The sequence below is a fragment of the Pygoscelis adeliae genome, unplaced genomic scaffold (assembly GCF_000699105.1).
Source record: "Pygoscelis adeliae isolate BGI_AS28 unplaced genomic scaffold, ASM69910v1 Scaffold171, whole genome shotgun sequence".
NCBI lineage: Eukaryota > Metazoa > Chordata > Aves > Sphenisciformes > Spheniscidae > Pygoscelis > Pygoscelis adeliae.
The window spans coordinates 8,764,316-8,785,694 of NW_008824186.1; the positions used below are offsets into that span (position 1 = coordinate 8,764,316).

The window sequence follows — 21,379 nt, forward strand, 5'->3', positions numbered from 1 at the left end:
ACTTCAGAATCCAGTGTCTCTAAGCATTCTCTGCATAAAAGAAAAATTACAAAGTGATGTAGCTAATTAAAACTTACCGATCTTTCCCTGTTGTTCTGAGGCATATCCAAATTACTTTTAAAAGAATCTCTCTCATTGATGCTGTTGCAACCAATGGGAAATGAAGCTGCGCCCTGTTTTGTTTCAGAAGTTACCTTCTGATTGCTGAGTTCCTGCAGCAATTTGTCTCGGTCATCCTGAAGACTGGCCATAGCCTTGGAAAACGCTTCAATCTGGTGAACATAATTCCCACACTCAGAAGAGAGCCTGCTCATCTCCATCTCACGACTAACAAACGTCCTACAGAGATTTTCAATTTCATCAGCAAGCTGATCAAGTGTAACCTTATCTGCAGCATCAAAAATAACCCGATTCAGAAGAGAATTTTCTTTGAGCATACTGATAAGATGTAATTTAAAGCCATCCAATTCAGCTTCGAGTTCATCTCCTCTCTTTTTTTCAGTTTTGAGTTCAGATGTGTATTTGCTCTGAAGTACCTTTAAGTCCTCTATTATCCTATCTCTATCATTTTGCAGAGCAGTCATTGCTTTCCCAAAAGCCTCATTTTGGGACCTCAGGTCACTATTTTGAGATTGAACTTCTAATATTATCTTCTCTGCAAAAGCACCAGGTTCATCTCCATGCAACAGAGTCTTACTGTATTCTTCATCTGCGCCCTTAGTATTTCTCCCTCTTGATTTCTGGAGTTCTTGAATCTTCTTCTGAAGATTTTCTCCATACTGTCCATTTGATACACATTCTTTTTTCTGAACACTATCACTAGTTCGCAGTTTCTCTGCAGATTCAGAAACAAGTTTCTCTTTGTTTAATGATGCAATTAAAGATTCTAAATCATTTACTTTAGACACTAGTTTTTTATTTTCATGTTCCAGAGATACAACAGTATCCTTTTGCAGTTCATTGGAAAGTTGCATTTCTTTTATTTGTTTTTGAAGATCGTATTTTTCTTGTTCAAGGCTTTTAATACAATCCAATTTCTGCTTAAGTAAGTCTTTCAACTGATGGTCTTTCAGAGATAAAACCTGGTTAAGATCCTCCCTATACTTTATCAGCTGTGCACTTAGCATTGCATTTTCGGAATGAAGATCATCTATCTGATTGAGCAGTATCCTTAATTCTTGTTTCAAAGCATTATTCTCACTCGCATTGCCAACTATAAGACTGTCCCGCTGATTTAAGACATCTTGGTGAAGATGTTCCAGCTCTTTGTATTTAGAAAAAAGATCATCCCGATCATTCTGAAGAGATGACATTGATTTTTTAAAGGCATCTATTTCACTGGCAATTGCAGCCTTATCTTGACCTGCTTTGTCTGCTTTCATCTGGAGATTTCTCAATTCGTTTTCCATCCTCTGACAGGACTCCTCAGATTGTTGTCTCTCTATCTGCAAAGACCTTAACTGAAGTTCATACTCTTTGATTTGTTTTCTATGTTGAGTCTGTACCTGAATCAGATAGTCAGAAATTTCATCACCTTTTGAAGAAATGAGTAAGGAAATTTCTTTGTCTTTATTATTTAGCATGATCTTCATTTGCTCAGAAATGGTAATCTGCTTTTGCAATTCAGCATTAATTTTTTCCTTCTCAGCTAGAAGCTGCTGCAACTCTTGTTCCTGTCTTGTAAAATTACTTTCCAGAGTTTTTATCTCTCTTCCTGCACTTTTACTATTCTCTACGAGATGATTAAGAGAATTATTTTCTTTAAGGAGTGCTTGCAAAGCTGCTTCTTTGGACTGAAGAACACTCTCCAATTCTTGCTGCCTGTTAAAAAAAACCGTATTTTCTTCTTTTATTCTGCAGAGCTCTTCATAGCGTTGTATATCAACAGATTTTTGCCTCAAATACAGTTCATCCTTTGTTTCCTCTACCACAGAACATTTGATATTCAGTTCTTGAATCTGAGTAATTTTGTCTTTCAATTCATCTTGTAAAGACATTATTCTTTTATTACTGTCTTCTATCTGTTTCTCTTTATTTTGGATGGCCTCTTTGAACTGCATTTCCCAGGTTTTCATTTCAGTGATTACCCTGTCCCGGTCATCCTGAAGAGAGGACATACACTTTGTAAAAGCAGCTAATCGTGCCAAAGCCGCATTCAAATCTGCTTGAAGTTTCTTGTTTTGAGAGTCCTTAATGCTAACTTCGTCTTGCAAACCATGAATCTCACTAATTGCCCTCTCTTTTTCTCTCTCAAGGGCACCGTGTCTTTCCTCTAGGTTCAAAATTTCTCTTTTGTGAACTGATTTTAATTGTTGAAGATTAAATCCCAATTCTCTCTCATATTCTCTCTTTTGAATGTGTAGCTCGTCTTCTTTCTTCTTCAGTTCTTTTCTCCAATTTAGATTCTCATCTGTAAGCCTGCCCACTTCATTCTTTGACTGAGCCAACAAGTTCACCTGTGAAGAAAGCTTTCCCTTGAGCTGATATATTTCTTCATTTGACTTCGCAAGCTTTTCTGACGTATTACTTAAGTCCTTTTCGAATTTTTCACTTTTTGACTGTGACAGTTTCACAGATCTTTCCAAATCCAGGATCAGCTCCTGGAACTTTATAGAATCCTTTTGCAAATGGTTGATCTCCTGCTGTTTCTCCTTTAAGAGTTCTTGCAATTCTTTCGTTTTGTTTTTACTCCCATTATTATCCCTCTGAGCACTTTTCACCTTCTCCTCAAACATTTTTACAAGATGTAACTGTTGTTCTTCTTTTTCTCTAATCATGTTACATTTTTCTGCCTTTAATTCTTCCAGTTGCTGTAACAGCAAGTTATTCTGTACCTGTACTGATTTCATTCTATCAGTAAGATGATCGACTTTTTTAACATGATTAAGCAATTCTGTCTCAAGAAATTCTCTCTCATTCTTCACTTTGTAAGAACTTTCTTGTACATTTTCTAATTCTTCCTGTAACAGACATTTATCATCCTCTAAAATCTTTACTTTTTCATTTAGACTAACAATTTCTTGTGTAAGACTTTTACATTCCATGTCCAGCTTTGTTAGACAATGATTTTTATGGTCCAAAGATTTTTCAGTTTCTTTTGCTTTTTCTGAAATTAATTTTCTTTCTTGTTCTAGGACAAGCACATCTTGTTCCTTTTCAGAGAGTTTATCCTTTAACACATTAACGTCCTTTAACAATGATTCATTCTCATATAATGCATCATTGATTTTAGACTGCATATCATTTTGGTACGCTTCCATTTGAACTTGGAGCTCCCCCAGAGCTGCTTTAGTTACAGTGATGTTATTATGAAGGATATCATTTTCATTCTCAATTTTCTCTAAAGCCTGCTTTAAATTTTCAGAAGTTTGTTTCAGTTGCTCATTTTCCTCCATTAGCTGATGATTCTGTTCAGTGAGTTCATGGAGACGATCCTGGTGTTCTCGCATTCTTGCCTCTTGCTCACATATCTGCCTTTCTGCTTTACTTTGTAATTCGTCAACTTCCATTTTCTTGGATTCACCGAGTTGTTTCAGTTGATTCTTAATAACCTCATTTTCATCAATGAGTTTTTGTAAATGCTTCTCAAGAGCCTCCTTCTCAGATTCTCCTTCCCTGAGTTTTTGAATAGCCTCTTGCTTCTCTTTTCTACTGAGATCAATAACTTGCCTCATATCTGCTATTTTACTACTGATATTCTCATACGCCTGAAGAAGTGATTCATACTCCTGCTTTAATTCACTATGTTTAGCCTTCCATCCTGTTAATTCAACTGTCTGAGAATCTTTTAAGGTATTCAGCTGGAAAGAAAAGGCCTCTTTTTCCTGAACTATCGTCTCCATGGTGGATTTAAGACTTTCACATGCCGCGGTGAGGTTTTCGTTTTCAGTCAACAGCCTAGCATTTTCAGAAACAAGGCTTTCCTCTTCAGACAATGCAGAAACAGTACTTGAACTTTGTTTTTCTCTACCAAGCTCTAACAAGTGTTCAAGCATACCCGTCTTGTTCACCAGTTCTTCTCTTTCCAACGTCAGCTTATCAATCTGGTCTTTTAGACACTTATTTTCTCTCAGGGCTTCTTTACGTGATATTAAAGCCGCCTGTAATTTTCTTTGAAGGCGCTCTCTGGACTTCTCTTCTGCTATAGTTCTTTGCTCTTGTGGTTTAGAATCATTTACATTTGCAGTTTTTGCCAGCGGCTCTTCAATCATTTGCATTTGTTTCTGGATTTGACATTCTGTTGCTTCTCTCAGTTTAGTTTTCCTGGAGTAATCAGTCTCTGATAGTTGAAAACACGTGCCTTTACCTTGTAACTTTCCTTGAAGGGAATCACTTTCCGAACAAAACTCTCCCAATTCTTTTTCAGTATCATTTTCTTCCTTAAGCTCTTTGCATGACACCACAGGTCTACTCATCTCAGCCTTCTCACGTAGCATACATAGCTCTGTCAGAAGTTTTTTATTTTCTTCACTGAAATGTTTTACCTCCTTTTTCATATTAATTAGTTCCAAACTGGACTTTTCTAAACAACTGAGAAGTTTCTCTTTTTCACTCTTCATTTCTTCAAATGCCGTTTTGTAATGGCGGGCTGCTTCTTGGCCCTCCTTTATAGCTTCATTTAATAATTCCTTTTCCAGATCGAGTTTATCTTTTAAATTGGTAAGTGAACAACGTAATGCTTCTATTTCCTTATTCTTTTCTGCAACCTCCTTCTTACCTTCAATTCTCAATCTCTGCAGTTTCTCCTGGCTCATCTTGTAATCCTCTTCACTTTTTTTAATAAGTGCTTCTTTCTCATTATTCACGTGTTCAAGCGCTGTCTTAACGTCTATAGCTTCAGCCTCATATGCTTTCAGCTTTTTCCGCAGCTGCTTTATGTCCTCCAACAAGCTGCCTTTACATTGCTCCTGGTACTGCTCCTGCTGCCTCAAAGAGTTTAAGTTGACTGTTTCGTCTCTTTCATCACCAAATTCAACTGATATTTTTCTCAACTCTTTCTTTAACGTTTCTGTTTCCTCCTGAAGTTTTGCATAATTACTTCTTAGTTGTTTTAACTCAGCGTCTTTACTTGCCACTGAAGCGATCATGTTTTCTGACTCTTTTAAGGATGCAACCTGAACCTTGCTTCTTGGTTTGTCCGATTCCAAATTCCTTAGGTCAGCTGCTTCTTCTCCCAGCACTGCCGTCGGTGAAGCCAGCTCTTTCCCCAGAGGGTAGTCTCCTAACTGAAGAAAGTCAAGTTCTTCACATTTTGTTTGAAGAACTTCCCAGAGTGCTTTATGTTCTTGCTTGAGTTGCTCAAGGTAGTTTTTTTGTTCATCAAAATCTGCTGCAAGTTTAGTGTGCTCTTCTCTTTCTTTCTGAAATTTTTTCATATCTTCCTTCCTGACCAAAAGCTCCCTTTCTAAGGCTTCTTTTTCTTTTTTTAATTGATTCATGACACTCATGTCATTGTTGGGGTCCAGACACTTCTTCCTGTCCCCACCACTTAAACCAGGCTCTTCTAAACTGGAATTTTTCAACAGTTCTTCCCTCTTCTTAACTTCAGACTTCACCTTTTCGAGAGCTAAGAGCAGCTGAGAACGTTCCTCTTCATATGCACTTGCTTTTTCATCAAGCATAGATTGCATATGAGCAAGCATGCAGTCCTTCTCCTCTAAAGATTTTAGGTTCTGCGCACATGTATTTTGTTTATCAGCAATGACATCATTTAGTTCTGCAATATTGTCCTGAAGATCCTCTAAATAAGCAGCTTTTGAAGACAAAATTTCAGTCAAATCACTTATTTTAGCATCTTTTTCTAAAAGTTGTTGCTTCAAAGTTCCAAGATGAGACTTAAAATCTTTATTTTGTACTTCAACTAGGTTCAGATTCTCTGTTAACTCATCAACTTTCTTCAACAGCTCCTCTGCTTTTTTTTGCTCTTTTTCTATTTCTTCCTGTCCACTCTTTTCTAGTTTTCCAACTTTTTGCATTAGATCTCTTCTTATTATCAAGGCTGCTTGAAGTTTCTTTTTCAGATTCTCTTTTTCCTTGCCCATTTTCTCAAGATTAAACTGCATCTCCTCTTTTTCATTCATTAAACCTTTAAACACAGCTTCTCTACTGCTTAACATAACCTGACTATGCTCCAGTTCTTTCTTACAATTCTCAAGTTCCTGCAATACTCGTTTTAGCTCTCCCACAGAACTATTATGAACAGCTTCGAGGTCTTGCAGTTTGGTATTTAATGTGTTTCTCTCTTCAGAAAAATTCAGCATTTCATTAGACAATGATTCCATGATCTGGGTAACAGAACAGTCTTTTTCTTTCAGTTGCTGGCTTAGACCAGAAATTAAATCCTTCTGCTGATTTACCTGGGCAGTTAAGTTTTCAATGAGTTGATCTTTTTTCCCCATTTCTTCAAGGAGACTTGCTACTTTTTTACCTTCAATGTGCAGTTTTTCTTGACTGGTTCTTACTATTTCTTCTGATTTATTTATGTTGTCTTGAAGAAATTCAACCTGCTTATTTATTTCTGCAAAAGATTCCTCCCTTTCTTGCAAGAGAGACTGTTGTTTACATAATGTTTCCTTGACTGCGACCATTTCTTTTGACAGACATTCAATTTCAGATTTGTATTTGCCCTTCATCTTTTCAATATCATTCTGCAGCAACTCCTTCTGCTTCTCAAGTGATTGCATACTTTTTAATTCATCTTTCATGATGTCTATTTCTTTCTGTTTTTCTAAAAGCACCAGTTGCAATTGTTCTCCTTCTGTTTCTTTGCTCAAAATAGTGGTTATCAGAGTGGAGAGTTTTTCCAACTGAATTTTACTATCAGCTAGCTGCAGTTCAGAATCTGAAGTCTGTGCCTTTTCTTTACATAAAAGCCTACTACTAAGTAATGGAGATAAGCTTTGAGTTAATTCCTCTTTTATAAGACCCAGCTCTTGCTGCAAAGACTGGATTTTGTTATCCTTTGATTTCATTTCACTTTCTAAACTGCTCAATTGCTCAGTAAGATTATTATTTTGTAAAGTTGCCCTATCAAGTTCTGTCACCCATTTGCTCTCTGACTCAAGTAGACTTTGTTCTAGAGTTTCAAATTTAAGTTCTAATTTAGAAAGTTCTTCACCCTTCACACTAACCTGCATCTGTAACTTCTCTTTTTCAGTCTTCATCTGCAGTTTGACAGCATCTATCTGCATTCTTGAATAATTCTCGCTGGTTTCTAGTTTTTCATTGATTTCTTGGAGCTCTTCCAGTTTCTTTTGCAAATGATTTTTAGACGTAGTAAGTTGTGCGTTTTCAGCCATCAGTTTATCAGCATCTTCTTGCAACCGATTTTTTTCTTCCTCTAAAGACTCTACCTGGCACTGCAGACTAACTATTGAAAGCGCATTGTCATGGCAGTCTTGAGATGATTTGGAATTTACATTGTTCAACTCTAACTTCAAACATGCTATGTTATCTGCCTGTTCAGTGCACTTCACAAGCAGAGACTTCACAGACAAGTCTTTTTGCTGTAGTTGTTCTTCCCGTGTACTTATTTGGTCTAGTGCTTTTTGGTGTTCGTTTTTAAGCGAGTCAAGTTCAATTGTCAAAGAATCAATTTTCTTCTGATTAATATCAAGCTTCTCATTCTTTTCCTGAAATTCCTTAATAAGGTTTTTCATGGCTGTACCACTTTCTTCTAATTTTTCTCTGAGAACCTCAATCTCACTAGAAAGAACATTAACGTTGCTATCTGCCAACTGTATACTGGCATCTTTCTCCTTTAAAGAATTAAGCAGTTCAGCAATGACTTCTTCTTTTTTCCCAAGAGCTGCATTCAACTCAGTTCTTAGTTCATACTGTGCTTCAATTTTCTCCTGAAGAGATAAAAAGGCACCTTCTCTCTCATGGACTAGTTCTTTAGATTTCTGTAGTTCTTGTGTTAGTTCATGTACCTGACTTTTGAGCTGAGAAATTAAATTTGTCTTCTCTTCATCTTTCCTTGCTTTCTCCTTCAGAGTTTTGAGGAGACTTTTATTTTCCCTAAGAGATGACTCTTTTTCTGATAAGGACTGGTCCATCTCAATTATTACATTCTTCTGATGTTGTATTTCTTTTTGTAAATTCACTTTCACCTCCTCCAGCTCTACCACCTGTTTCTTTAAGACCTCACATTCATTCTCTTTCTCTTGAAGTTGCGTCTTTAAATTCTCACTAGATAGTGAAATATTGTTGATGGTTAATTCTTTTTCTGAAACAAGTACTTTTAGTTGTTCTGCTTCAGAGGCTAGAAGCTCCAACTGTTTCTGCTGCAAAACAGAAGACGCCTGTACCTCAGAAAGCTGTGCTTTTAAACTGATGTATTCATCTAGCTTTTGTTTTAAAGATTCATCCTTCTGTATAATTGAATCATTCAACTGGGATGATTTCTCCGTCACATTTCTAAGCTGATATTGAAGGTCAGAAATAACCTCCATATTCTCAGACAGTTGAACCCTAAGTACATCAGACTCTTCAGATTTATCTTTTAATAACTTTAATTCTTGGGCTTGCCTCTTAACTTCATTTTCTTTTTCCTGCACCGCATGTCTAAGCTGGCTGGTTTCAAAACCTAGGGCTTGTATTTGGTTTTGCAAATCTGAAATGATTTGCATATATTGCCCTTCTCCTGCCATTTTACTATCTTTCATCTGCTGAATCAAAGCCTCCTTTTCAGAAAGGAGAGTTTCTTTTTCATCAAAGACAGTTTTTAAGTTTTCCTTTTCAATCATGAGGCCATCAATTTGGTCCTTCAGAGCTAAAATATTATGACTTTGTTGGGACAAGTGTGACGTTAAAGCAGCTACTTCGTCTGACTTTTTCATTACCATAACATTAACTGTTTCAATGTCTACTTTCAATTTTTCATTTTCTAGAGCTGCTGTATGTGCTTGTTGCCTTGCTGAAGTAATTTCAGACTGTTGCTGTACCAACTGTGACTGAAGAACTTCACATTCACGTGACTTCTCGCTCAATAAGCTTGAAAAGTCCTCCTTTTCATGCTTAAGCACATCCATTTCTTTGCTTAATAGCTGTAGCTTATTATTTAACACTGTACTTTCTTCCATTTTTTCAGAAACTTGCCTATGAAACTTCTCAAGTTCTGAACCCTGACTTTTTACAGTCAGGTCTCTTTCCTCTACCAACTGAGATAACTTTGTTTTTTCATCTTTAAGACTTTTAATTTCATCCTGCAACTCTACAATACAAAACTTACTCTCTTCCACTGCCTTATGTAATGAATCATTTTGAAGGATTTTCTCTTCCAGAGACCTGTTCGCAGCTTCAAAATCCAAAGTTGTAATATGAATTTGTTCCTGCAGTAGTAAATTCTTTTCCTTACTATGGCTGAGCTCTTGGATTAGGCTACTGCATTCAGATAACTTATTATTTAACATTTCTTCTTTCTTTATTTCTTTGTCTCCAGTATCCTTCAGCTGAATGAGAAGTGATTGCATTTGTTCATGCAACTGTTGTGTCTGTTCCTTGCTTTCAAACAACTGATCAGCTAGCACGTTACATTCCTTTGTTTTCTCCTGCAGCTGTTCTGCAACTGAATTTTCTTTTTGCTTGGCAAGTATTGAAAGTTGTTCAATCTCTTTTGCCAGAGTGTTTTTATCACAATTTAGTACTGAAAGAGTTCTTTCGTACTCAGCAGTGCTAACAGATAACTTATTCTCTATTTCTGCCACAGCCTGGATTTTCTTTAACAATTCACACTCTTTTACATCCAGGAGTTTGGATAAATTCTCATTTTCACTGATTAGCTGTTCCTTCTCTTTTTGCACAATATCTACACTTTTCTTCAGATATTCATTTGCTTTTATTTGCTCTGCCAATTTTTCTTCTTGCCCTTCAAGATCTGCCTGCAATTGCTTATTAGCTGAAGCTTTCTCCCGTGTCTCTATTTCCATCTTGTTAATTTGTTTACGTATTTCATTTAATTGGTTATTAAGTTCTTTGCAACACGTCTCTTTGGCTTTCAGATCTCCAGTTAATTTAAGTTTAGTCTCTTCATTTTGCTGCTCCAAAACCCCCAGCTTCTGCTCTAATGAAATAATGAACTCTTGTTTCTCTTGTAATTCTTGTTTAATTGTTTCCTGATGTTCAGTATGTTCTATAAGCTTTCTAGATAACTCAGCCAACTCCTCATCTTTTTTAGCATTTTCCAATACCAGTTTGTTATATGAATCTTTAATTGATTTTAACTCATTTTCAAGTGTCTGTGCTTTACTCTCTTTCTCTTTAAGCAAATTGTTCCACTTTTCCTTTAGAGTATTGTTTTCCTCAAGCTGAGATTTCAAATATTCGGTTTCTTTTCTTTGTTTATCCTCAGTTTCTTGTAGCTTTTCAGATGATTTACTGATTTGTTCTTTCAGCAAAGTAATTTGTGACTCACACTCCGCAAGTTTGTTATGATATGCAACATTGTTGGCTTTGATTTCAGAACGGAGATCCTTAATTGTAATGCTGTTCTCACTGCTTTGTCTTATTAATTCCTCATTTTCTTTGGTTTTAGCTTCATTCTCAACTCTAACTCTTTCTAGCTCTAGCTTCATTGTATTACTTTGCTCAGAAAGGACAGATATCTTCAGGCTTGCATCTCTTACATCAGCTGTTTGTACTTCTTTCAGTAAATGAGCTTCCCTTTCAGCCTTTGATAAAGCCTCTTCCATCCCTCGTATTTCTTCCTCTTTGCATTGCACTTGACGCTTCAGGATGATAACCTGTTCAGAATATTCCGTCATATTCAAAGACAGGACAGACATCTCCCTGTCTTTTTCTGCCAGTGCTTCTTTAAGATTATCAATTTCTCTTTCACGTTTCTGGAGATCTTGAATAAGTTGAGATCTTTCCTCTAAATGGCTTGTATTCAATTTGTCAAGCTCTTCATTTGTCTGGTCCAGATCCAGCTGCATCGACTCTACCACACCATCTTGTTTCAAAGTCTAAACATCAAGAAAATAATGTTACAAGAATACTTCAAACATATGTTAGAGGGAGAACGGAAGTTACATTCCACATGTAGAATGAGTATCTAAGGTAATCAATCCGTACCCAACTGTATAGTCACAAGATAACCATGTTATTCTCTAAATTGTTTTAGCATACAAAAAGTTTACTGTATGTAATTTGTAGCAGCTAATGCTGTTATTTTGCTGACATTTAAATGGGCCATGTCAAAAAGCCATAACATTTCTTCTCTTACTTTATTTTAATGAGTTACCTTTTCCTTCAGCGCAGCAACTTTTTCTGTTAGATCACTGATGACTGTTTTCTGCTCAGTGTTCTCCACTTCATAAACACTGCATTTCTTTAAGGCTTCGTTCAGCTTAGTATTAAAAGTAAAAGTCAATGTGATAGAAATATATAGAATTATATTAAAACTGTGATGTTAGAGTTATAATATTGAGTTTACGTAACAGTGGAGTTTATACTTTGAAATTAATAAACGAGGATAACTTATCACCCCAATAAAACAATTACTTTCATGCAAAGCTCTGTGTTGGGTCTAAGAAATCCTTACACTCAACTTAAAGCAAAGCAATTACACGAAGTGAACAAAACTGTGAAGAAACAGAGCAAAAACCTTCAGGTACAGAAAACAGCAATATTGCCGCTGGGACACAAATAGAAAGTTATGGCTAATGCTCGCCAGTTCTAATAAATTAAATACTATTTAACTTACTTTTTGCTCAGTATGCACAAACTTTTCACCAAGCTCTTTGTTCAGAAGATCCTTTTCTTGAAGCACTTTCCTCAAAGTTTCAATTTGTTCTAGTTTTTCTGTCGTGCTCAACAGTTTTTGTTCTTTTTCTCCAAGTGAAGTTTCAAGGAAGCTATTTCTGTCACTTAATCTAAGAAGAAAATGCGTATTTAGATATTTTGAAAACAAAGCTTGCTTTAAGCTTTCTAGACTTATTAGCCCCAAACTCTGTTCCTAAAAGAATAATTAATTTTACACTTTCCATTTAAACTTCCAAGTACAAAAGTAACATTACTGCAAACAGAAGCATAAATAAAGTAACTCTCTTTCAAGTGTTTTAAGAGATTATACTTCTCATTAGAAGTTTAAGCTTAAAGCAAAGAAAGCTAATCCTCTACAGAGTTGTAAAGAACCTTTATTTTACCCTTTAAGCTGCTCATTCAAGCCAGAGATCAGAATTTGATGCTTTTCCGCATCTCGCATTTGTTGGTTGCGTAATTGGGCGAGTTGAGTTTGCAAACGTTCATTTTCATTCTGCAACAAAATAATAATGATGAAGAGGACTACCACATACAAACACCCAGAATAGGATATGATAACTGGAGTCGTGAAAATCTGACTCTTCAGCAGATTTACATCCTACACGGTAATAGACACCGTTATTCTAGCAATTTAGCAGATATCAGTGCAAAATACAACACTAATATCACAAGTTCAGATGTGATATTAGTTCAAATAGGTGCAACCCACCTTTCAGAAACACCTCCTTCAGCAATGCTATGATAGCATGAACTCAAGGATGATTGCTGTATCCCCAAAACAACACACACACTCATACTGTGTTAAGGCAGCTTACTTATCTTAACAGGGGAAGCTACTGCTTTGAAAAAATACTTTCCTCATTGGTTTGAGGATAGTACCAAACTTGCAAATTTTTTTTGCCTATTTTTTTCAGGTTGAAGGAATGCAAAAACCTGCATATGGGGGATTGTGGAGAAAAGAAAAAGGAAGCAAGCTTCATTCACACAGCTTTTTTTTTTTTTTTTAAACACAGTACAAATCTCCTACTCTAGCCAGATCCACTGCACCAATTCAAAAATAAAACCACAAAAAAAAAATCTGACAACACCAACCAAAACCAAAAGCAGAACACATATCCAGAATTAACAGCAAATAGGACAAACATGGCAAACTTGTCACCTCTAATGAAAATAAGCTAGCATTTTGGAGGAGGCAGAACACACCTGTACAGCCCTCAATAGCTGCCCTTCTTCATCTACACCAAACGTTACCTGTATTGAAAGGCTTTGTTACAAGATTCTCAAGTAATAATTAATATAAGGTTGTCTTTCATCGTAAAATCATTCTTTTTTATATATGTGCAACTTAACAGATAAAGAACTATGAATAATGCACCAAGCCTGAAAGAGTTTGAGTAAGAGATCAGTTGTGGCATTTAGTGAAAATAAGGTTTACAAATTATCAAACATTGTAACTTCTCAATCAGCAAATATTAAAAATAATTTTTCTGTTAAATATTTACTTCACTGTTCCTTTTGGTGCCTTCATTGAATAATTTTACAACATAAATATACATCAAATTAATATCTGGGGTTTAGATTGTATATATATAAATATTACATTGTTAATTTTTTAATATATATTTACACAGTTTCTTCTTCTTCTATATATAAAAATAATAATACACACACATACTTATATAAAAGTATCTTGAGGGATACAAGAAGAGGGAGGCTTATGCCAGTAGTAACAAAATCTAATTCTGGACCTTCTGACAAAGGCCCCCTACAAAGAATAATGAAAACCACGTTGCCTTTTACTATGTTTTTAAAACAAATAACAAAGCTTACTTCCAAACAAGTTTCTCTGTGTAACGACTTTTACTTTTGCTGAACAGAAGTGACAGGCTTCAACTTCAGAGCATAATATAGTACGTGTTACACTCTCTGCCAACATAATTAGGAAGTATAAAGCAGGCTTTAGAGATTTTTGCTAGCTGCAAATTGACAGTTCTGTCTTACTGTAGGCTATGATTGTAAGAATATAAACAGAGAATAAAATTATTCTCTTATATCATCAGGTTTTACACAACTACAAAAGCTCACCTGAAGAGCCTCCATTCTACCTTGAAGCTGCAATCTATCTTCCAAATCCTGACAACGCTCTTCTAGAAAAAGAATTTGTTCCTGCAGTTGATTTCTTTCCAATTCCAACTCTTCAACCACACTCCGTAAACCTACGTAAGTCGAAGAAGAAAAATTATTTCAAGAAAGGTCTACTAAAATTCCTGAAGTCTAGAAATGGTTTCAGCTTTTTATTCATTATTCTCACCAGTGTTGGGCACAATCAGATCTCAACCATTACCAGTGGAAATGCCTGAGGCCCTGCATTTCCAAAAATTAGATGGCAAAAGTACCCTTAACTGTTGAAAAACCAAAACAAAGTTGCATAGCTCAAGAACCCAGAGAACCTGGCAGAAATATTCTAAACAGTACTGCGGCTCAATCAACAGCATGGCTCATGTTGCTTTAATCACAAGTTACTTGCAGGATCAGATCTTAAGCAATTATTAATAAACAAAGTAAACTGGTCTGCATCAAAATTTGCAAGTGAGTCTATTCCACTTTAACAGTAAGATATATTTGCAGCCTTTACTACCGATATAAACACATCTGCATTAAAAAAATAAGAATTTGATTTTTAAATTAAAATTGCATACAGCGATGGAATGCAATTCTGTTTTGCAACATAACTGTTATATAGATTGGAAACACATTCACAGGAACAAGACTCGTAACTTAAAGAACACATGATCTTGCCACATAGGATATTTCATGGGCACCAAGGCTCAACCAATTCCAGTGTTTAGTCATATTTATATTCTACTTCTGAACCAAAACTAGGCAGTTCATCTAGCACGCACATGCTTTAAAATGAAAAGGAAGAAAACACAAGCCAAAAAAATTCAACAAAGATTAGAATACACCACAAATGGGTTGTTAGTTGAATTTGAAAACAAAAATAGACACAAAATACAGACGCTGTGCATGCTTTAATAAACTGTCTAGTCGCTATCACACCTGCATTAGGTGAAGTGTACTCTGGCCACCAACCTCCCATATTTTCTCCTTCAGCTGAATCAGTGCTATCCAAGGTGACGTTCAGTTCTTGAAAGCATTGTTTTCTATCAAAGTTGTATTCTTCCTATACACAAAACATGAGAATGAAGTTTAATTTAAAGAAGAAAGGAAGCAAGGGTAAAATACATGTTCTGTTATTAAAAGCGTAGCTCCAATTAAAAGTCGTAAAACTCAGCAAGTGATTCAGGTGCCTAAATGTAAGTACATGGGATCGCTGTGGACACTAGAGTAACCTGCCCAGCTTCCAACCATTATTTCCAGAAAAGCAGAGTCTCCCACAGGTTTTGTATGGTATCTGCCAGGCCTTTGAAGATACCCTCAGGCATCTGAAAGGCCAACGGATAACTATGTTTGGATACCTTAACTGGTCCCCTGATTTCTACAGTTAATAGGGTTCTCTGCATCCCAGGGTAAAGTATCGGAGTTAACTGAACATAAAATTATTCTTCCAATGGTATGTTAATGTGACAATGACATCCTAATTCTTCTTACAAAAGATGATCATTTTTTCGTGCAAGTTACAGCACCGACTACCTAGAAGTACACCTGAATGAACAGACACTGCTTACTAATTATTCAGTAAAGCCCACCAACAGAGAGGTTTGTAAAGATTGTATCTAAACCAAAAATGTCCTTAACATATTAAGCATGCACATAGCTTCAAGCATGTGAATTACTCCGAAGGGAAGCTCATTATTTTTCAGTGTAAAATTAAGTAGACTCATCACTCAAGGAATAGAGAGGCATGATGCCATCGGAATTTCTCATCTGCTGGCTACATACATGATTATTAAATTTACCAAAGTTTTCAGTTACATAACTAAGATTAGTTCTTAAGCCCGTCATGTTTTTAAGGGAAAAGCACCATATAAATAATAGTACTTTCCGTATTTTTATTAACATACAGGTAGAAATAAACTCTTATCTCTTTTAACCCACCTGAACCTTCCTGCTGGCCTGATTGCTTTTTCTTCTTGCCTGCTGCAGCCTGCCCATTCCTTGAACTGTGGTCAGTTCCTCCTCCAGCTCCTGTTGCCCTGAGACTATGGCTGGATCAGAGCAGCCAGGAAAGAACCAGTCATCCTCAATCAGTTTTGTGCCACAGGAAAGCAATTACATTTCTATCAGACACTACTACATGACAAGAGACCAGGGACAGGCTAAAGTCTCTATGAATGACTGACAGGAACAAGATTAAAGCAGCAATCCATTACGTTCACCTTGTGATTTCCCTCCAACATTACTATGTAGAACATAAGAATAAAGTCTGCATATCTCACTAAGAAGAAGCAAACCGAAGTCTAACTTTACTTCTTCATCAGCTCTAAATGAAGACTTTATACAGGAGACTGGAAAGGGTGAGGTTATGCTGATACTAAAAAAAAAGCCAACCAATTAAAATGCCAAATTACATCTCATTTCAATTTACCAGGTTAAAATATACCTAATTGGTATGATAAAGGCATCAGCTAAACAGCTGTGGTTTTTATAATCTGAACAATCACATTCATTTTTAAGGAAGTGACGTGTGTCCCTTTCAACTTTAATTTTAGTATGAGCTACAAAGCCAGATAATTTGAGGAAGTCACAAGCATGTGTTACACTGCAAACTGGCATCAAACCATCTTATCATAAATTAATAATACCATTCTTTTTTAAAGCAAATACAGAATCACTTGTAAATAAAACACACTGAATAAAATCAGAATATGAAAGCTTAGGTATGCATCCTGTTCATGGTTAGAAATTATTTTTCATTTAAAGTACATTCCCATCTGTTTTGTGATATGACAAAACATGTTTGGGGTAACAGATTAGGAAATAGATGTTTCATGCAAAGCAGACAAAACAGAGCAGCCAGTGAAAAGAAATGAAAGTAAAGGTGGCTCCATACTTTAACTGAAAATTAGATTAATTAGATAATTACAAATTTAGCTTTCAATTGAACCACATCACTCCACAGTTGTCCTCACAGTATGCAAAATTCAGAGAACTTATGTCAATGCATCTGTGAGGTAAACACCAAAAAGTATTAGGAGATTCAGCCCTACTGGGAATACGCAGCTTTCATCTGAGTTGTCCAAGGATTACTTGTACCGCAAGTTTCATTAACACACAATTGTGTAACACCTACTAGATTTAAGTTCTTCCTGTAATAGTTCAAAATTACATACTTAACATGTTGTCAGAACAGATTAGAGGAAAAAAGTTAAAGCAAAAAAAAATTAATGACCCTTTTATAGTAGGACTGCTAAATTGGATTGTACTTCTGGTTTTAATTACACTTTGGCTTCTGGCACTGTCACTTTATCAGCATTCATTTTACACACCTTTGTCTATTTTCAAGTATAGATTCTACAATTTTATTTTATTTTTTTTTAAATCATTATACATAGTTCTTCAAAGCCATAAAAATAAATGCCAAATTTTGGTCACATGCCTTAAACCTCTGTTTACAGGAACGGTCATTGAAGTCAGTCAAGCGATTCAAGGAGCAAGCATTATTCCAGATAAGAACTTAACCCCTTCTTTGGAGGGGAAAAAAAAAAAATTAAAAAAAAAAAATCAATTTCTTGGAAGTTGAACTTGAGGTAATCCGGTTTTAAGTATAATCAGAATGAATAACACACTGTCCTTTAGGAACCCAAAATATTTAGGCTCCTAAGTATTGGATAACAAAAAAAAGAATGAAATTACCATTGTCACATGAAAAATAAAAGTATAGAAATCAGAGCTTCAGAATGATTTAGAACACTTAGGCAAGTGTTAAAACACTTTCAGTTAAATTCAGCATCGCTTTAACAACAATTAGGAAGTAAATGCATTTTCTCATGTATTCCAGCAGCTTAGGGAGCTTTTCATTTGCAATTATATCTAACGTAAAAGCTGAAAAACTTCCCGGAATACCTTTCTTCAGATACACACTGCATTTAAATTAACTAATGACATGCCTATATTTCCTTGTGTCACTATTCACACTAAATATAACGATCTTTAGTGGTTTGCAGAGGAAACAAGCCCCAGTCTATAAATACAATCAATACTGTCATCCTCTACGCTTTTGCAGCTCCCCACACATTCAACCCAAAAGAGACAATGGCAAATTGTCATAGACTATGATGGAATGAGTAGTGAGTTTATATATTGCTTAAAATATTGGTAGCTAATATTAACGAATGCAAAGTTCTGCAATTTATGGGATGGAATGTAATTGGTTTTTTTTTTTTTTTAAATACTACTGAATTTCAAGTACCACTAAAAATATTTCAATTAATTTGATTCTTAGTCACAACCACTTGCAGCAAGCCAAGAAATTTTTCTCTAGATAAGGTTACAACATAAATATGGAGTCAGCTGTTACTACAAAGAAAAATGAAGAAAGATGATTCAGTTAATATAAATGAAGAAACAGGTATTGCAAGGCAGAAAAAAAAATTAAGTTAAAACCAGTATTTGTTACATGTATTGCTAAAAACCACATACCATCAATGGCAAATCTTATAAGGTACCGTTGGCGATTTCCTCAAAAGAAGCAACAACAGAAGAAATCAGCAACAGTACATTACAAGTTGCCATTGCTGCAGGAACCTGCATGCACAAAACTGATGGGAAACTATGTTCTCGCTGGCTGACCAAATCGCAGTGTAGGGTAGGAGTGGAGGGGGAAGGGACGCTGAGTGCTCATCAGGTGTAACGGCAGGAAAAGAGAAACAGAAAGGTCATGCTTATCCCAAGGGGAAAAAAAATGCAAAATTAAACATGGACTGACGCAGATGAAATTTTACAACTGTTATTAATATTGCATGTGGATCTGTAGTTACCACAGATGAGATAACAGGTAGTTTTAATGAAGGGAATATTATTCTCTTTCAATTCCAAAGCATTACATGCGTAAATCGCTCAAAAAGAAGAGATGTGATCCTTAAAACATTTCTATGCTTACATACTGAACTTCCAAATTGATCATGTAAATGAAAAATAATTCAATTGCAGATAAAAAAACAGAAGGCTCAAATTAACTAACTGGGTTAATTATGACAGTAGGTTGTGCACATTAAAATTTGCCATTAATCCCCACACAGTTAACTAACAGGACAAAAATTATAATGCAGTACTAGATGGCATGGAAAAAAGCAGTAAAAACTATCTGAAATTTAACCAGACTTTTGTAAGTTTTAATAGAAGCTGCCTCACTTTCTCATCATGTTATTAATAATTTAGGAAACTATAAAACCTGAGATTACTTGAAATATTATTTTCTGTAGGTAGTTTAATATTTTTAACTAGCTCCAAACTATTGCCAGTTAATGTTATTCAGATGACCTATACAAGTGACGCTTACTAACAGATTACTAACTATCCTAAGAAAGGTTTCTCATTACTTATATTTAAAGAGAAACTCTGTCTCAGGTACATTTTACCAAAGCACCACCTTCGTTCATCAAATTCTAACCAACACTATAGTTCTCCACACCTTCACGGCTTGTTCTAGGCAGGCAGCTTTAATATTTCAATGGTGAACTTTTTATCATTGATCATTCAAACGCAGACAATAAGCTTCTGAAGTAAATTCAAGCAGTCTTACAGAGCAGCAACTCAGATGGCAAACGGAACAAGCACATCTACTCATAAAAATGATACAAAAAAGATGAATGTATGAAAAACAGATTCACAGAAATAGGAAAAAGTAGAAATTGCAAGTTTAAGCAATTTCACTAGCTATACTAATCTTATGACTACAGAAATGAGTCATGGTGGTGTGCTGTCAAACACACACACACAGATATATATAATGTATGAGAATTTTATCGTAAATAAAACAATTCACCTTCTCTCTCCTCCTCAATCTGAGCCATTCTCAAGGCCATAGCAGATTTCTCTTCTCTGACTTGATCATGGGACTCCTCTGACTCTGGTACATTTTCTTGCCATTCCAAGAGCTGACTCTGCAATTCATCCACACTACCTGATTCACTGGCCTAACAAGAGAAATTGCGCATGAAAATATATTTACCAAATCCCACTGCAAATGTAAATAACATTTTAAGTTGGCAAACCATTCACAGAGAAAGCAAGCCACTATAATTCACCACTTTGCATAAATAAAAATCTATGAAAGTGATGATAATTGCTATTGTAGATTATGTAAAATCAAGCCTCACCACTTCGTAAAACATCAAAAATGCTACTGCCAGTTGCACTTCTAACCTGAATTATTTTTAAATGAAAAATGGCTTTTTTAACCAAAATATCTCTTTGTTGCACATTTTCATCTTAGCAACATTTCAAAGTAAAACAATATTCAATGGTCTTTATGTGGGATAACAAATCTCTATGAACCTTTTTTCCATGAACAGAATAAAACTGTTTCTGCCTTCCCATCAAAACAAAAACTATTTCAAGATTTTACCAAAAAAACCCACCTTCTCCACAAAATTTAGAAAAAATAATTCTTTATTAGCAAAATATAATTAACTGTTTCAAACTGGCTCCGCTGCTAGGGCTGTACAAAGTTGCCATGACTAAGGTATACTGTTAATCCATCTGAAGCCCTTTAGCAGAATTTTCTTTGTTATCCAGACCTGTACATTTGACAAGGTCACAGCTATTACTTCCTTCTGAAAGCTATTTGCATTGCATACAAAATAACAGCCACACTTTGATGACTCATCTTAAGTGTAACTAAATAAACAGTAAACTGCTTGGAAAAATATGATTTAAGGTCTGTGGAAAAGTAAGTAGAAAGCAATCTTTTTAAGTAATTCAAAACCTGTCAGCTTGTTATCCCACTGAACAGCTACTGACGCTGACAATTCCATATATCACTAAATTAATCTTCAGCTCCAAAATTCAGCTAACGCACTTTTCAAAGTCTAATTAGCACTGTTTGAGTTAATCAGTAACTCATACAAATAAATTTCAAAGCTAACCTGTGAAGCTGCCCTTTTTGTAACTTGGTCAAGATCAGCTTGCAATTTCCTTTGCTGCTCTTCATAGACTTCCAGCTTAGTCAGCAATTCTTCTATAAAAACATAAAAAATTTGGCTCATTAGGACAAAATATTAATAGGAAGATCAATACAAATTTAAAAGAAAGACTCAAAATGAAAATTCAGATGATAATTCATTTCAGTTAGAAGACCTCTGTTGGGCTGTGTTGTCCATGTACCCATGAAATTGACTTATTAAATATTGATGAGTGCTTTAAATCTAACCTGCTAACAATTTAGACTGATGAACTGAAGATTCCACCTTTTTTCATTTGCAGAAAGGATGTCAGAGGAAATAACGCAAGGTGAAACAGAAAAATCTCTCAGAACTCTAAACTACCTGAGATTTAAGCAAAAATTCTCCCTCAAATCCTTACAGAAGAAAAAAAACTTGAGATAACTCTTAATTTACTTGAAATTCACTGCTCTCAAAAGTTTATTGTATAGACTCTGATAAATTTGTTTGGACTCATTTTTCTTCTTAAGAAGGTGCCTCCTCCACTTCCT

At 35.4% G+C, this 21,379-nt stretch overlaps 1 protein-coding gene across 2 annotated transcripts in view; it reads right to left on the minus strand.

Moving 5' to 3' along the window:
- Positions 1 to 21,379, minus strand: part of LOC103925777 (golgin subfamily B member 1-like) — a 44,558-nt gene that overhangs the window by 10,942 nt on the left and 12,237 nt on the right. The window contains exons 13-22 of one of the 2 annotated variants that reach the window (XM_009334547.1): positions 20,814 to 20,905; positions 19,712 to 19,862; positions 15,823 to 15,932; positions 14,824 to 14,947; positions 13,849 to 13,979; positions 12,967 to 13,014; positions 12,147 to 12,256; positions 11,705 to 11,873; positions 11,243 to 11,347; positions 78 to 10,964 (exon numbers count right to left, since the gene is read on the minus strand). In XM_009334547.1, the coding sequence (XP_009332822.1) occupies positions 78 to 10,964; positions 11,243 to 11,347; positions 11,705 to 11,873; positions 12,147 to 12,256; positions 12,967 to 13,014; positions 13,849 to 13,979; positions 14,824 to 14,947; positions 15,823 to 15,932; positions 19,712 to 19,862; positions 20,814 to 20,905 (11,927 nt within the window). The remainder of the gene's footprint in view (positions 1 to 77; positions 10,965 to 11,242; positions 11,348 to 11,704; positions 11,874 to 12,146; positions 12,257 to 12,966; positions 13,015 to 13,848; positions 13,980 to 14,823; positions 14,948 to 15,822; positions 15,933 to 19,711; positions 19,863 to 20,813; positions 20,906 to 21,379) is intronic. The other variant, XM_009334548.1, reaches the window with a different exon arrangement.